The 18,773-nt window shown below is 45.4% G+C and overlaps 1 protein-coding gene across 1 annotated transcript in view; it reads left to right on the forward strand.

Moving 5' to 3' along the window:
* LOC138262152 (sulfotransferase 6B1-like) overlaps positions 1-18,773 on the forward strand; it is a 125,955-nt gene that overhangs the window by 74,205 nt on the left and 32,977 nt on the right. The window contains exon 3 of the mRNA XM_069211941.1: positions 1,450-1,539. Coding sequence (XP_069068042.1) covers positions 1,450-1,539 — 90 coding nt within the window. The remainder of the gene's footprint in view (positions 1-1,449; positions 1,540-18,773) is intronic.

An 18,773-nucleotide genomic window follows, 5' to 3' on the forward strand; every position in this document is an offset into this window, starting at 1 on the left:
CTCTAAGTGGGATGCCCCAGTCTGGTGCACTATATCTCAGTAATTGCGATAGGGGTTCAATTGCCAATACAAATAATATTGGCGATAAGGGACAGCCCTGACGCATGCCTCAGGAGATATTATAGGATTCTGATATACACTTTCCTGTTTTTGCCCTTGCAGTAGGTAGTGAGTACAAGAGTCGAACCCACTTAGTATATGAGGTTGGTATCCCGTAATGCGCAAGTGTGGACAACAAAAATTCCCAGCGCAGTGTATCAAAAGCATGACGTATATCCAAGGATAGACAGCCTGCATATGGATATTTGGCACTCGAACTGTACATAACATGGAACAGCCGATGTATATTGTGTGGTGTGTTACGGTTAGGTACGAAGCCATTTTGGTCCGTGTGTAATAACTGTGGCAGGTGTAAAAGAAGTCGTTTTGCAAGAATTTTGCTTAAAAGTTTATATTCGGTGTTCAGGACAGACACCGGTCTATATGAGGTTAACTCAAGAGGTGGCTTTCTGGTTTCAGTAAAGATGTGACCACAGCTTGCCGCGTTGTGGGGGGTAATTGTCCCTCCTGTAATGAGTGAGTATATAATTGTCTTGCTTTGCTTTGTAATGTAATTTGTATTTGTGCATGCAGGGGAAGCAGAACCTTGTGAGTTGCGCTCTTTACATGTAGTCCATTTCCACATGTATGTCACCCCTAATTCTGTAAACTTTCTCCTGTGTGCTCTTCCTATTTGGAAATGTGTCTGTCTTTAGTTGAATATTTGTGATGGTCCCAGTGTGAACTCCTGTTCTTACTCCTGTAATAAAAATGTAATAATGCTATTGTAAATAATTGCCCCTCCTGGGATTGTTTGATTTCTACGAAGCTGGTTCATCTAATAAATACTGACAATCAACCCCATCTCCGAGCTTCGGCAAGGCTGGTGAATCCCCTATTCATTTTTTAATAAAGACATGTTTACAAAAAAGTGTAGTTCATTTGAAGTTGCCATTGATTTATTTATTTAAAGTTTATGTTCTTTTCTGTTGCATAATTGAATTCTGTCCTGTGTGATTCGACGTGTGATCAGTCCTTCCTAATGTTAAATTCTTATTAAAGTCAATAACTTATTCAGATATTCTGTGCCACTTTCATCCCCTGATCCTCAATTTCATTACCATAACAAAAGGGGCAACTTGCTTTCATATACCACTTTATACCACTCTTCTGCAGTTTCGAAGCCCTGTCAATAACAGCATCCCTCAGTTTGTAATGGAAGTCAAAGCATGACAGGGGAAGTTGGTCTTGGCATGGTTCAAAGTGGTGATCTTCAGATGTAAGCAGGGAGTATTCAGCTCACTAAGCCATGTGTCTCATCTGAATGCTTTGTGAGCGACAGCAGGTGCCACTGAGGGGCACAGTCCTCACTCACGTCAAACATGTAATCCAGCAGATCTTTTCTTCCAGACCTTCAACAAGATGCCTTCTCCAAGAGTCCTAACAACACATCTGCGCCGTGACTTCATCCCCAAGTCCGTGGAGGCGAACAAAGTGAAGGTATGTTCTACTCTCTATGGGTGGGATCTAAACTTCTGTGTGTCACAGATATTTTTAAATTAACAAATAATCTCTGCTTAATGTCATTGTTTTGCATCAAAATTATTTTGCTATGATATGCGGAGCAATGTATTTTGTAGATTGGCCTGACTAGGCGCACACTAGGCCTGACCCCATCTTGAATTTCAAACAAGCAGCCATCACGTGTCTTCATTTCTCATCTCATCTCATGCAGGAAAATGTTTTGTCATTAGGTCAAACCGATATTAATAATTATTCTATTTAGTTCAAAGCTGTTGCATATTGTGTACCCTGATTGGGTAAGGCTATGAAACCCATACTTAACTTTACCCTAACCAGGTGACTTTTGCTGTGTTTCTTCTTAAAATTGTGCTCATTTTGAAGAAGAGTCAAGAATCAGAAATCTTAATTAGAATTATTTTCATATTCTTTCTGAGGCTTGACTTGATGTCCGATCTCCTGTTCCATTTGACTAAGCGTTATGCCGTTTTTTAAACAAACCACATTCTGCCTTGAACTTTAAGGGCCATATTTATACTTTTTGACGCAAAACTGCGCTAACGCAATTTTGCGTCAAAAAAATTAGCGCCGGCTAACGCCATTCTGAAGCACCATGCGGGCGCCGTATTTAATCAATGACGTTAGCCGGCGTTAGCCGCCGGCGCTGCCTGGTGTGCGTGGAAAAAAACGACATACACCAGGCAGCGCCGGCGTAGGGGGATATGGAGCTTGGGCGCCAAAAAATGGGGCAAGTCAGGCTGAGGCAAATTGTTCGCCTCAACCCGATTTGCGCCATTTTTTTCGACTCCCAACCCCCATATAAATGACTCCTGTCTTAGCAAAGACAGGAGTCATGCCCCCTTGCCCAATGACCATGCCCAGGGGACTTATGTCCCCTGGGCATGGTCATTGGGCATAGTGGCATGTAGGGGGGCACAAATCAGGCCCCCCTATGCCACAAAAATTTTTTTAAAAAAATACTTACCGGAACTTACCTTAATGTCCCTGGGATGGGTCCCTCCAGCCTTGGGTGTCCTCCTGGGGTGGGCAAGGGTGACAGGGGGTGTCCCTGGGGGCATGGGAGGGCACCTCTGGGCTCCTTCCGAGCCCACAGGTCCCTTAACGCCTGCCCTGACCAGGCGCTAAAAAACGGCGCAAAAGCGGCCGTACGTCATTTTTTTTGACCCGCCCACTCCCGGGCGTGAATTTTGCCCGGGAGTGTAAATACGGCGCACATGCCTCGGAGTCAATTTTGTAGGCGGGAACGCCTACCTTGCATATCATTAACGCAAAGTAGGTGTCCACGCTAAAAAATGACGCAAACTCCATGGACTTTGGCGCTAGACGCGTCTAACGCCAAAGTATAAATATGGAGTTAGTTTTGCGTCGGAATTGCGTAAAAAAAAACGACGCAATTCCGGCGCAAACAGAGTATAAATATGCCCCTAAATATTTAATAAACTTTCATCTTGTCTCAAGAATACCGATTTTACTGATTATACAGCCAGTGTTATTTACAATTTTGACTTTGTTAGGGGCACATTACCCCATGTATTCTTGAGGCTAACACCGCCCGATCCCGCACACGTGGTTTATCTGATATCCAATCAGATTATCAAAGATATCGTCAACACCCGTTATCAATACATTGAGTGCGCTCCTTTGATGACAGTAATATGGTGATGGATGAATATATAGATTTATATATAGATAACAGGATGTTTTTTCACCAAGGAATTCGGAGTCAAATGAAATAGACAATGACAGCGAAGTTTGGGTTGTCTATGATGAACCACGAGGTGAAAAACAACCTCATATTTAGGATATACTGTAATGGGATCTTAATACGGTGGTCGGGATATCCGTCACGTTTGTGTCAGAGTAACCCCATCCGACAAACTCTAAATCAGTCCCCAAGTCTTCTATAATTTTGTTTTGTATAGCCCCGCCCAGATCATCTGCCCCTTCCATCAGCATACACAAAAGCGCAGAGGGGTATTGGTAGATGTGTACCACATATAAGAACAATGTTTAGAAAAAACTGCCCACCTGCCAGCCTTTCCACCTACCTATGACATGCGCATTTCTCTCGGCCAAAGCTGAAAAACAGACACCTGGCCGACTGCCTTCCACTACAGCGCCCTCTGAAAACTGCCCACTCCTGCCCAAACCCAATTAAAATACCTAGCCTTCTTGACATATTCCTTCCCACTTTCCTAAATAGAGAAAAATACCTGTCTCCAAACCTCAACCCCCTCTGTATACCCTCCTCAGGCTCATGCGGAAAAATAAATATCTCATGCACTACCATCCACCCTCACCACCTTCTGTGTCACCCGCACCTGAAGCCACACTTCACTCTCACTCTGACACCAGAGAACGGGGTTGGTGCATATACAGACCAGCCCGTGTTCGCCTGCTGTGTCCGATCTGCAGTGGCCCAGAAAAAGTGAAAGAAGGTGTGCGAGACTGCCGACCACCCCCCACAGCTGGGATTGGATCTGAAAGCTGAAGTGAGCGCGTCCAATTGTGACATTAGAACACTGGGTAAACGGTGTAGTTACCCACTATTGTGATGTCACTGCAGTGAATAAACAGATTTTGATCCAGTTGTTCATGATAGAGGCTTCCAATGGAAGCCATATTCAAGAGAGACAGACACAGACCTTTGCCTCACTGTTCGAATAGTTGTCTTTTTTATTTCTCTTTGTTCATTTTAGAACATTTGGACCTATGGGGGTGGAATGTTCTAATAGCATTACTGCCCTTTTGCTTCAGGCTGCATCGAGAGTTAAAGGCCCTTTCTCTCATTTAAGGCCCTTGATAGTGGCTCAGGCGTGTAATGCAGGTGTGGGCTTTAACACCCACAATAACCTCCAGCAGTGGGCTATAAAGCTACCATGAAGTACTTGTGGTGTGGCGCGTCACATGGCACACACTGTTTCACGAGATACAAAGCACACACTGGAAAGAGAGATCAGACGTTCTAACGACTGAAGCCTCGTGAAAGCACAGATCTTACACTCACCTGAGTTTTGAGTATGGAAAGGTGTTTATGGGCAATCTGCCTTTTCTGCGTTGTCACCTCAGATTTTTCACCTTTTACTGGACCCTATATTTTTCCTGACTTTAGAACTCTTTGCACTTCACCCCTGCTAACCAGTAGTAAAGGGCCGGTCCCTCCCACTTTAAGCATGTGGGAATAGGAATATGTATCTTGCCTCTAAGACCCAAGTATGTGGTACAAAATGTACCCGGGGCCTGGAAGTTACATGCCAGCAGTGGACTGTGGCACATATTGTGTTATGCATAGTCTGCAGCACGTATTGTGCCACCCACTACAGTGGCAGTGGAAACATGGCTTCAGTGCTTCCAGTGTAGCCTGACTAGCAGTGTAAAAACTGCAATCGACTTATCCAAATATACCCCTTTGACAGGTCAAAACCTTCATTTTATTTTATTTTTTGCAACATGTTTTGTTTGGAGTTTTGCATATGCGCACAGGTGGCCAGAAAATTAACTGGAGCACAATTCCAAAGGCAACGCATATCTAAACACATGCAAGGATACAGTAATCCAGGTGCCTGTGCTTCTGCTGAATCAGTGCAGAAAATCAAGAGGCTACCAGTTATAATCCGACTGTGAAGTCACAGGTGAATTCACAGTGAAATAATCATAGGCATGTTAGAAATAGCACTAAAACTAACGTGAGGCACTCAAACCAAATATATACTTACAATGAACTTGTAATATCTCCAATCGGAAGTTGCAAAGTCCAAGGAAAAAAATCAGTTCTTGAGTTACATTAGACAGTCTTGTGTTTTATTGTTGAACAAATTCTGATGTGCTGTAGATCTGAATTCCCAGGCGATCATTTAGGTCTTGAGCATAATATCCTGAACAAATGCCGGTCAAATCTTGCGTATAATATTCCGAACATACGCCAACACTTGTTTCGTCTAGGGGAGATTTACCCCAGCGACTTCTTCAGGGCTGAAATTTTACTGAATACAACACTTGAGCTGGGAAACAGAATGCTAGTTTCAAAAATTATAAATACTATAAACCCCTAAAACGCGTGAGTATAAAAAAGAAAGAAGAAAAAAGTGAAAGTAAACCGGTGCACCCTGGACGTCCAAGTTGAAAGACAAATAATGCATATGGGACAAACCCATTACATAATTCTCCAATGTGATAAATCACTCACAGACAAAAAAAATCCACAAAATTACAACTAGATGTATCCCCCAATGTGAAATACCAAAGGTCTCCACTAAGAAATCCATAGTCATGCAGAAATATAAATCAAGAAAAAACCAAATTGTGTGCCCAAACCCAACACCAACATGTCCATAATCAAATGATCAAATATCAAAACATTCCACCAGTACCTTGTTTCGGAGCAAACACATATATTCCGGATTGATCTCACCCAATGTCAAATGTATCATCCACCCCAAATAATAATACAATGTCTTACAGGATTATATGTAAAAATATATTTTGTAAAGAAACATTGAGTCCCGTACATCATTTGCAAAATATTTTAACACTGGGTGTAGATTTTCGATATTTAGGATACAATATTTGTGTCAAACAATATTTTAATGAACATAGTTTGGTACATGAGCTCCTTTTAGCTGAGGTGTTGTGATCCTGCAGGTTTTTAAGTCAAGCCTACCAGAGAGTGCCGTTATGTGGTTGCAAAGGGCCTACTGTAGGCTTACCAAATGCTTACAGGAGCTTCCATCCTACACACTGCTTGCTAGTAATAAGATTTATTGTCACTGTCATGGCTTGCTTTTTTTTAATGGCTTTTCTTGTCCCAGCTTCTCCATCAGGTTTGTCCCTGCCCGGCTTCTATCCCTCCACTGCTCACATTTAGAGAATTAACTCACACTGCATGAGAAGATTTAGGACAACTCTGGTGACCAAACCCTAACATGATAGGACATCGGAACTGCAAAAATGCAGAGTTGTTCAGAACACATCCCAGCCGCCCAATTTGGAAGTCTCCGCCAGTCACTCATGTAGCCATTGTGGATTTTCTTCACATCTTGATTGCCCGGCCAGGGGTAAGACAGGGGTAAGACATGCTCATCCTGTCAACACCCTACTCACTTGCGTAGGTCTGCAAGCCCCCTCATGTTCAGAAGTTGTGGTGTGCCCCTTTGCCTTCCGTCAATGTGCCCAAACTGAGGCAATTACATGCCCTCCTCCCACACCTTTCTCTCCTATCCACCTCAGCAAAGATATTTGCCTACAGCAGCTCAACACTGATCCGTCTGGTAGGGATGTTTACCTGCTCTGTCTCTCAGGGGCCCAGCCCTGTGCCACAAAATTATTTGTCGCCTCCACAGCCTCTCAGATGCTCCTCAGTTGTGACACAGTTGAACATCTCTAACTCATTCAGTTCACTGCCATTGTGGATAATTCCCCTGCTGATGTCGGCCACCTACTTCTCGACTTCCATCACCTATTTACTGGCCTTGGATGCCTAATGGGGCCCCTAGTCTGCCTCCACATTTACCCCACCGTCCTCCTGACCGCTCTAGGATATTGAATAGTTCCTTCTCACCTACGGCCACTGTAGAGGCTGAACTGCAGAAACTCAGAGGAAGAAGTCATCAAGAAAGTCTTGTGGTGCATCCCATGGGTTTCCCCCATAATAGTTGCACGAAACCCAAACAGCCAGGTGGCATCCGCATTTGTGTTGACATGTGCCTTTCCAACAGGGCCATTTTCTCTGACAATTGACATGATTGCTGATATCAATGGATCACAGTTGTTCTGGAAACTTGACCTCAACTCTGGATACCACCAGATCGAGCCCCATACAGATAGCAGGTACATCACAATGTTTCTACCCTTGTCAGAATCCTCCGCTATCACAGACCCAACTGTGGGATATCATCACCGGCGATGGCAGTCCAAAATGCAAAAAAAGAAGTCCTTATGGGCCTCAATGGAGTAATCGGTGTCAGTGATGACATTCTCATAAATTTGCCCTTCGTTGAGAGTCATCATCATCACCTGCCGACAGCCTTCCACAGAATCCAGGCCGCCAGCTTCACTCTTAACTGAGCCCAGTGCCAGTTCTTTCACCCTGAGATAAATTCTTCAGTTACTTCTTCTTGAGCAGTGGCATCAAGGTCGACCCCACCAAGAGTATTGACATTAAGGGTGCAGCCACGCCAACACTGCTGCCGAAGTCCAGACTTTCCTCAACCTCATAACGTACTGTGGGAGGTTAATCCCTAATCTAGCGACACTCACAGGCCCCCTCCAACACTTCAGGAAAGCTTCCACTCCTTTGTCATGGGGCTTGGAGGAAGAAGATTTCTTCCAGGCTGTCAAGAAGGCCCTACTCCACTATACTGTGAGGGCATACTTTGATCCAGCAAAGGATTCTGAACTGATGGTCGACGCCAGCCCCATCAGCTTTGGCACAGTCCTGATACAGCGCACCACTGGCGATCCCTGGACGCCTGTCGAGTTTGCCAGCAAGGCCCTCAAGGACATGGACACTATGCCCACATAAATATGGAAGCATTCACCATCAAATGAAGTTGCCATAATTTTCACCTCTGTCTCTATGAATGGACCTTCAGGGTCCTAACTGACCACAAACCACTAATACCCCTCTTTGCCGGCACAGCACCTCACCCTCCACCCCACATCAGGCCCTGCAGCTACAAAAATATTAACTGACTGTGCACTACAGGTCAGGCAGCAACAATGCTGCAGACAACCTCTCCAGACACCCAAGGCAACCCACAGACACCTCATCAAGCTGACTGTCTGGTGCTGGCCAATATGTGTGGATTGCAGAAATTCGGTGTTCAAAAACTGTGTCACTCTAAGACATTGCTGATGCCACAGGATCAGACCAATGTCTCTCAAAACCGTGGTAACTATCTCATCTGGTCAGTGGAAAACCTTCCTTCGGGGCATCTAGAAGTACAATGATATCACCCCACATGACCGCTTCTCTCTGTGGAACATACGGCACAAGTTCAATGTCGCAGACCAAGGAGTTCTCTTCCAAGGGCAATCCCTCACCAATTGCAGCCAACAATACTAACCGTCACCCACACTGGGCATCAAGGATCAACTAAGACGAAGGCACATCTGCAGCAAAAAGTCTGCTTCCTCGCTCTGGATACCAAAGTCGATGACACAGTAGTCTGGTGCAACTGGTGCCAAGTATGCAATCCTCCGGATTGGCCCCTGCTAATAGCTACAAACAGCCCCAGTGACAGACCCTAGTGTGATATCAGTGTGGATTTTAGGTCATTGCACAACGGGCAGCACATACCTTCTCCAAATTCACAGTTATTGAGGTGTTAGCCAGCACAACCTTCGACCGTACCAGGCAAGATATTTGCTTTATTCGGGGTGCATAAGACTCTCAAGTGTAACAATGGCCCTCCCTTACAAAGCAAAGGCTTGAAGAAAAACCTGCAGTCCCTAGCCATACCTCACTGTGAGATCATGCCCAGGTGTCCTCCAAGCCAATGGCGAGGTTGAAAGGCTGATGCACACACTCAATAAAGCAATCTGCATAGGCGACAGTGGCATAACAAAGGGGCCCCCTGAGCACAGTACCTGAGGCTGGAGCTCCTGAGTAAGTCCTAAGAGGGGGACACTCTATGTACTTTGCAGGTGGGCCCCATCATGTTTTGTTATGCCACTAAGACATCCTTCATATGACACTTGGAGTATACAGGTTTACCCCTCACAGTACCATCGAACGGGCACTCACCAAAGTCCTGTTTGGGTTGGCATTGATAAATATCATCTTGCATGTGGAAGGATGGATCCCCGAACCATTAGATTAGGGGTGGGTAGAACTTGCAGTTACATAAAAACTTTGTGAGATTCTAAGAGGTCTCTTTATCACCAAGGGACACAAGACGTGAGCACTTCAAACCACAGCAACACACTCCCACAGGGGCCAACAGACAACATGATGGGACCCCTGCAGAATGTAATGAGAGGCCCATCAGTTTCACATATCTCAGATATTCGTCAGTCTTTTGTCTGAAGGGGGTCCTGAAATGAGACCTCCCACCTCTTCCACCTCGCACAAGGGGTTACACCCCTTCAAGGAGATGATTTCTTCTACCAAAGCAGCATACTTCTCTGGCTAAAAAAGAACATACAAAAATTCAGTTCAGCTTGTAGAAGGAATTATTATGCAATTGCAATCATGTTTGCCAGCGACGTCTGTGGAACAGCATTCACAGTTGCAAACGCCCTTTAGTTTTGAGCCAGCTGCTGGCTCCCCTTTCAGCACTTCAGTGCTTTGTCACTGATTTGTTTTTTTCCAGGTTGTTTTCTACGAGAACATTTAAAAACAAGCATTTGCAATGCAGTGGGTCTCACGTTTGCTCAAGTTAGAGCTATTAGGACTGAAAAGTTCTAACTGGACTTTCCTTGCGACATAACTTGAAAATGAAAAGTAAAACAGTTGACATAAGCGAGCCAATTCAAAGTGCCACGGCCGCCATGAGCGTGAAGGAAAGACACAAAAGGAAAAAGAAGTTCGATCTCAGTCAAACGTATCGGCAAACGTGCAATTATCCATGTTCGATGGCCAAGGCAGTAACAAAACTGCCCCAAGGAGGGACAAACATAAAGCATTCACCAATGATAAAAAAGGATTTTTGAAAGGCAAGCCCATGAGCGAGTGATAGTGATGGGCATGCTTTGGGCGTGGGTAAAAGCCCACAGATAGATTACAACAGGCCTAAACCTTAAAATAGGCCTCGACCTAAAAAATACTCCAGTAAGCGGAATGTGTGTTATTTTTCTTCCCGTATTGTAAAATGTTAGAGTGATTTTCATAATGTTTCAGCATTGAAGAATACAGGGTATTGAAACAGTTTTACATATTAAATGAGACACGTATGAAAATGTCACACAGATGGAAGTAATGTGATCCACCGACTGTCAGACATAATCAACTGTTATGTTAACTGTGACTTAGCTGATATTTGTACAGATCAAAGATATTTCTGGTTCAGTTGCACCATTGGCACTTTAAAAAATGATATTGTCACACGTTATTGCATTTCCAAAACTAAGACATGGGAGTGTGACACAAATATATTCATAACATTTAGGCCCTCATTACAACCCTGGCAGTCGGTGATAAAGAGGCGGTAATACCACCAACAGGCTTGCAGTAAATTCCGCTAAATTATGACCATGGTGGAAAGATCTCAAATAGACAGCCACTTTACCACACTGACTGCCAGGGCAGAAACAACAGGCCCCACAGCGGTAGCCGCCTACAGCCAGGTGGAAGACAATGTTCCGTCCATTGTATTAAGACACAGGAAACCGCCACCATTTCCAGAAAGGTACCAAAGACATCAAAAGCTTGGTGGAAACACTGCACAGAAGGGAAATGACTCACCTGTGGAGACTCAGGGAAGAACCATGCCGCCATGGAGCCTGAACTGCATATATTCCCAATGCTGTTTTACGTCCTGTTCCACCACAAACACCAACGACGGTGAAAACGGCCACGGTAAGTACAGCCGCCTAGCACACAGGGAAGGGGGGGAAAGAGAGTGACACACACACGCACAACACACACCCCCCACACACACACCATACACACAAGCAGATGCAGTAATAAAACATATACACCTCATACCACTCTGGAAAAATGCAAGGACAACACGAATAGATAAAAGTGAGTGTAATAAGATAAATAAAGTAGCGATACATGCATCCAATCTAAAAGTATATACATATTTACAAATCAAGGGACACTGCCCAGTCCTCAATGTTCGTGGGCCACAGGGCCACATCACAAAGTCCAAGGCCCCACTTGACTCCTGCAACAACACAGAGAGAACACTGCAGGGGCATCAGTACGAAAATAGGCAGGTACCTCAGGGGGATAAGGAACGGAGGGCACCTCAGCCGGCAGATGGAACAACACCACTGGTCCTGGAGGGGGCCACACGCCCTGTGCTTGGTCCTGGGTATTGCAAGGCCACAGTCTCTCAAGTGGGTGACTTGCCTACATGCTCTGGAGGGGGCAACATGCCCTGTGCTTGGTCCTGGGTTGTGCAAGGCCACAGTCTCTCAAGTGGGTGACTTGCCCACTGGATCTGGAGGGGGCAACATGCCCTGTGCTTGGTCCTGGGGAGTGCAAGGCCACAGTCTCTCAAGTGGGTGACTTGCCCACTGGTTCTGGAGGGGGCAACATGCCCTGTGCTTGGTCCTGGGGAGCGCAAGGCCACAGTCTCTCAAGTGGGTGACTTGCCCACATGCTCTGGAGGGGGCAACATGCCCTGTGCTTGGTCCTGGGGAGTGCAAGGCCACAGTCTGTCAAGTGGGTGACCTGCCCACAGGCTCTGGAGGGGGCAACATGCTCTGTGATCTGCATCCTGGGAGGATGGGGTGAGTGGATGGCTTCTCCAATGGTTCTGGAGGAGGCATTGTGCCCTGTGATCTTCATCCTGGGGAAGGTGGGGTGAGTGGATGGCTTCTCCACTGGTTCCGGAGGGGGCATTGTGCCCTGTGATGCAAGTCTTGGGGAGTGCAAGGTCACAGTCTCTCAGCTGGGTGTCAATCCCACAGGATTTACAGGGGCAGCCGGCACAACAGCCCATGGACGCAGGACTACACACTGTCACTGGCAGGCTGTGAATTCCCACTTCTATGCCGACTCACTGAGCCCTTTGGCAACTCATTTGGCAGATGTTGGGGCCCCACTATCGCTCCTGGTGTGTTCACTGCAGCCAACTACAGGTCTTTCCTATGTATACATTACTGTACAGTTGATTTTCAAGGTTTAAACCTTGGTAAACAAATACATACTTAAATCATTTGACATACTATATACTTGTATTTTTTCAAGGTGTGTTTATTGCAGTGCTCTGAAGAAAAGTGGGAAGTGCAATGGGCTACGGTAAGGATGGAGGAAAGTTCAGGGTAGAGTCCAGTCTATTGGTAGCACAGGTGCATTGTCCAAGGGGGCATAGGAAGGGGAGCAATGGCAGTTCAAGGTGGACATGGTGACAGAGGACACAAGGGTGACAATCAGGACAGTCTTATTTCCTGGTGGGGTCTTGGCAATAGTCTCTGGCTTCTTCCGTGATTGCAGGGAACGTTTGCGGGGTGGTTCTCCTTCTGTAGGGGGAGAGGTGCTGGTGACCTGTTGGTCCTGTGGCAGGGCCTCCTGTCCACTTGCGGCAGTGGAGGTGGAGGGCTGTTCAGAAGTCTGGCTAGTGGCAGGGGCCCACTGGTGTGACACTGCCTCCCTCATAAAGTTGGCCATATCTGCCAGCACCCCTACAATGGAGGCCATGGTGGTGTTAATGGACTTCGAGTCCTCCCTGATCCCCTGGTACTGCCCCTCCTGCAGCCGCATGTTCTCATGCAACTTGTCCAGGATCTGGCCCAGCATATCCTGGGAATGTTGGTATGCTCCCAGGATCGCGGTGAGTGCCTCCTGGAGAGGCGGTTCCCTGGACCTGTCCTCCCCCTGGCGCACAGCAGTCCTTCCAGCTTCCCTGTTGTCCTGTGCCTCTGTCCCTTGAACCGTGTGCCCACTGCCGCTGACCCCAGGTCCCTGATTGTCTTAGGTTTGTGGTGTGCCCTGGGGTCCCTGTAGTGGTGGGCACACTGCTGATTGATGTGTCCTGGGGACAGAGGTATGGGCACACTGGGTGGGGGCTGTGGTGGTGCTTCCTGAGGAGGGAGGCTCTGTGGTGGTGTGGGACTGTGCCTGGGTAACCGACTGTCCAGAGGCTCCTGATGGGCCAGGTTGGTCATCCAGATCCAGATGAACAGAGTAGCTGTCATCACTGTGGGCCTCTTCTGTGGGGGGACTGGATGTTGCTGGCACCTCTTCCCCGGTGACATTGGCTGAGATACCTGTGGGGATGTATATGCAGTGCTATTATTTCTGTGTGTGACATATTGTGCATGGGTGTGTTGCCCTCTATGGTTGTTATTGCCCTGGCAGCTTTTCCTTGTGTGAGTTGTTATGTGATGGGCTAGGTGATTCTCTGGTGTGCATGCTTTAGTGATAGGTGTGCATGCAGGGCTGTGAGTGGTCTCCATGCATTGGTGGTGCACACTGGGCTTGGCATTGGGATGAGTGGGTTGTGATGGTGGGGTGTGTGGGAAGTGGTGGAGTGCTGGGAGCGAGGGTGGGGTCGGGGTATGTGATGGTATGCAGGTAGGGGGGTTATAGTAATAGAGAGTTGACTTACAAGAGTCCAGTCCTTCTCCTACTCCTGCCAGGCCCTCAGGATGCATGATTGCCAAGACTTGCTCCTCCCATGTTGTTAGTTGTAGGGGAGGAGGTGGGGCTCCACCGCCAGTCCTCTGTGTTGTGAGCTGGTGTCTTGCTGTCCTGCTGTAGGTCGTTCTACCTCTTCCTGATGTCATCCCTTGTTCTGAGGTGCTGTCCCACAGTGTTGACCCTATCCACGATGCTCCGCCATAGCTCCATCTTCCTAGCAATGGATATCTGCTGCACCTGTGATCCAAATGGCTGTGACTCTACCCAGATGATTTCCTCCACTATGACCCTTAGCTCCTCCTCAGAGAATCTGGGGTGTCGTTGTGGTGCCATGGGTGTAGTGTGAGTGATGTGGGTGAGGGTGTGTAGGGTGATGTGTTGGGGTGTGTGATGTAAGGTGTGTGGACGGTGTATAGGTCATGGTGGTATGTGGCTCTGGTTGTGTGAGTGGTCTTGCTGTCTCTCTCTGTTGGCAATTGTTTGTAATGGTAAAGGGTTGTGGGTACTATGGGTGGGTGTTTTATAGTGGTGTGGGTGTGTGTGTGTGTGGTGTGTGTATTGATGTCAGGTGTGTGTAGTTTGAATTGTCAAATGTGGTGTAGTTTTGTTTGATTGTGCGTATTTTGAGCGCAGTGGTATGTACCGCCAATGGTTTACCGCCATTGAATGTCCGCCGTGGTGATTCGTGGGTCATAATGTTGTGGGCGTTGTTCTGTTGGCGTAACGGTGGGGTTTTGGATACCGCCAGTTTATCACTGACCTTTGGTGTGGCGGACTTGTGTCTGTGGCTGAATAGTGACGGATTGGTGTGTGTGTGTCTCATAATATGATGAACGGATATCCGCCGTAGAGCGGGATGTTGGCGACAGTCAGCATGACGGTAAGTGGGATTTACCCCCAATGTCATAATGAGGGCCTTATTGTCAAAGAATGTCTTTTTGGGGGGGCTTACAAACTGATCACAATATGCAGTGTAAGGAGAGTTTGCAAACCCAAACAGTGAATAATACTACTGGGCACACCTGAGAGAATTTTAGGTATGTTGTATGCCTTAGGGATGCGCTGTTAATGGTCCAAGCAGTTAGAACTCCCACAACACTATATTCTGTAGATTTTTTTTATTTCGCTCAACTATTCTAGTTCTAAGTTTTTCAAAAGGTCACAAATGACAGCTTCCATGGGGTAGAAATAAAATATTTTGGAACCCTTGCTATAACTTTGACACTGCGCCCTGATGAATCTGCACCAAACTTGCCAGGAGTAAATAAATATACGTTGGCAAATAATAGTATGAAACAGTTCTGTGAAGAAAGGTCACTGGAGCTGGTGGGGCAAAAATCCAACCAACTCCGGTCCTATCAACTTCAGCATTGTATCCTCAGCTAATGCATACTTACAAATGTACTATGTAATAGAGGTGGGGGAGCCAACAAATTAACAGGGCGAGCCAAGCCAACGGTCTGGCTTGGCTCTAAGAGACCCTACACAAGCCGAGCCCTGAAAATGTTTGCAATGTAAACAGTACAACAAATATCACGTAAATTATGATAAAGCCTCTTCAGAATTAAAAAAAGTCCTTATTTTTAACATGTGGAAGCTTTGACATTAATATGTCACATTACAACACTGCACTGAGAAGTACTTAGTAAAAGTGATGGATTTTAAACATGAGCTTAGCATTATTCCTGCTCTCGTCCCCACCCTGACGACAGTGCCATTAGTGAACTAAGAGAAAAGACAGTTCTAGTCTATGAATTCAAATACAATAGGTTTCTGTGCAGCTGATATTCTGAAATTGCATGTATGAAGATGCTTACATATGTGATAGTGAAAAAAAGGATAGGCAAAATAAAATATTTTCCTAAGATCACGCAATTTGGTTAAGTGACAAAGCCACAATTAGTCCAGGTTTTCTCATTTCCCTTTGTACAAATCATACAATAAATGGCAATTTGTCTTTCCTTGTTATCTCAAATGTTAATGCTTTGTTTTTGCATCTTTGTACCTGAGAGTAGAGAGAGGGTGGCAGGGAGAGGCCACAGTAAAGCTCAGATTGTTGTGGGGTTGAGGTTTCAACAGGACCTTGAGCTGAGCCAGTGCCAGGCTCTACTCTGGCTCGAACTTTCTGCGGCTCACCCACCTCTACTATATAAAGAGGGAAAACAGTTAATTAACACACAAACATGTTTGTTACATTGATGCTGAAAACCAATTACCTTCAGTACCTTTACAACGCAAGGTTAGTCAAACTATGCGTATAATAATATCACTGAATGTGTGTTTTAATTTGCCTTTACCGCATAAAGCAAACAATTTGTCTTCCATTGCTGTTTAATGTACTCAATCCTGCCACATAATTTGGGTTTCCATTGCCGCACAGTGGTCCTGGCTTCAATCACGTTTTGTTTGTGACACACAATAAGTTTGCAAAAGATTTTTGTTTAAATTTGGGCCGAATATGGTAGAGCGGTATCAAAAAAACAATACTAACAGTGATATAGTGAGTGTTCTTCCAAGACAAAACTAACAAGCCCAGAGTGCTTCGAAATCCAACGTACAATTTTGTTTAGTAAACTAGAAAGCAAAAAGTCAGTTTGCATGGCAATAGCTCCCTCCAGTGGACATACTGCATTACAACCTGTAAACAAAAGCCAAAAATAGAAAACCGGCTAATATCTATACTTTAAGTGATTTTCCAAAGGCCATAATAAGATTTTCACTGTAACAATATGTGATATTCACAACATCGCACTTGGAGGGGTGTTGTCTTTGTTCGATTCTCATGAAACCACAGATGGACGGAGCTACCTTGATCCATTCGCACAAACTGCTTCATAATTTGACCGCATCCCGTTGCAAGTTGTTAGGATCTCCTGCAATTCCTTTTTGTTCTCACAATTGTTTACTGAAAATAGTAATGTTAGGCCTATTGTGTATTTCTGTAATGTAATAGTGAGTGAAGTTCTATCGATTTTTAGGATGGCCAAAGAAAATATATAACGTCTTCCTAACAGTGGTTGAGAGTAATAAATACAACAACAATTTTTGCCTTGCATTTCAACAAACTTAATGAAGTTAGCAGAGCAGCCTGAGAATATTTATGTCCTCGATAAAGGAGATAAGCAATGCCCTGTGTGCGATGTTATGAGTGCTGGCAGGGTAGGTCCCTGGAGAGCGAGAGAGACTCTCTGCGATGTGATGCGAGCGCATATGGTGTTTGTTTAGTAAACAAAGCTTATTCTAGGAGCCGTTTATTTAGTAAAATAAGCTTATTTTAGGAGCCAGGTACTAGGACAGCACTGGAATAAAGCCAAAACAAATGCCAGCGACATGGGAGGAGGTGGGAGGAACGTAATGCTGCAATAAAACGCAGCCAGCTACCAGCCTAAAACATGCACACACGCACAGTGAAAGGCAAAGAAATGTATAAAAATAGTCTGCCACAGCAACAGATAAAGAAACCAAAGTGGAACAATACAGTAGTTGACCACTGCTCTGAAACAGAAAATGGAGGGAGAAAAAGGCAGAACTGACCACTAGCAAGCAAGATTTTTTAAAGGTTACCGCAACCAACAAATGAAATCGCTTTAACTCACAGTATAAGTAAACTTAAGTATACACCAGGTCGAACGCTTACGCTCGACCTAAAAAGAACTTTACTATAATCAGAAACACTGGAATTATGCAACAGAGGAGGACCAAATTATAGGGCAGTGTTTAGTAAATTATTCAGGAAGAAAAGGTAAACTGTTCAGCATAATGCGGCACATTTTGTGATAGTATTATCACCTTATTTTGTATTTTTACACATATTAACTATCTGGGCAAAGGTTTGACCTCATTAGTACTTGTTTGACACCCAAATACAGCAGTTGACCAGTCAACCTTTAAGAAGGTGCGTGCCTGTGTTTTTAGCTATTTTTTGTTCAAATCTGCAAATTATGCAGCAGATGATTAGTTATGTGCCAAATCCGGCATAACCATAATTAAGCGGAAAATGCTGCTGCAGCACAATTGCATAATTCCACAGGTCCTGCCAATACTGCATTGTCTTCACTAAATGACACTTTTACAACACCCACAGCTCAAGCTGTAGACCTGATAATGAGGATTTCACACCCACGCTCACTCACTTCACTCTGTACACTCAGCTTACTCCACTCACGTTACTAACTGTACACTGCTTCATTACTCTATTCTGTCCATTCACCCTGTGTACCCACTCATTCACTTTACTTCACTTATGTCACTCACTTTACTGCAGTCACTCACTTTACTCCCCTCACGACACTCACTTCACTTCACTCACATCACTAACTTTATTCTGCTTCCTTACTCTATTCCGTCCATTCACCCTGTTTACTCCATTTACATACTTTACTCCCCTCATGTCACTCACTTCAATCCACTCACATCACTAACTTTACTCTGCTTCCTTGCTCTATTCCATCCATTCAACCTGTTTACTCCATTTGCACACTTTACTCCACTCACGTCACTGACTTTACTGCACTCACTCACTTTTCCCCCTCTCGTCACTCACTTTACTCCACTCGGGTCACTAACTTTATTCCGTCCAATCACGCTGTTGACTCCACTTACACACTTTACTCCGCTCATACCACTGAATTTACTGCACTCACTCTACTCCACTTGTGTCACTAACTTTATTCTGCTTCCTTACTCCATTCTGTCCATTCACCCTGTTTACTGCACTTACTCACTTTACTCCCCTCACGTCACTCACTTTATTGAACTCAGTCACTTTACTCCGCTCTCTCGTTCTCTTTAGTCCATCCTCTGTGGTTTGCGCAGTTTTCTTTGATAAATCTGGATCCTGACTGGACCGTCGCCCAGCCCTTATCCTCTCAAAAGCTCTTAACGACATTGGTCTCTGCCCGACCTCAGCAGCAGGCCTCTTCACGGATGATTCACCTTT

Source organism: Pleurodeles waltl, chromosome 10 (genome assembly GCF_031143425.1).
Source record: "Pleurodeles waltl isolate 20211129_DDA chromosome 10, aPleWal1.hap1.20221129, whole genome shotgun sequence".
Classification (NCBI taxonomy): domain Eukaryota; kingdom Metazoa; phylum Chordata; class Amphibia; order Caudata; family Salamandridae; genus Pleurodeles; species Pleurodeles waltl.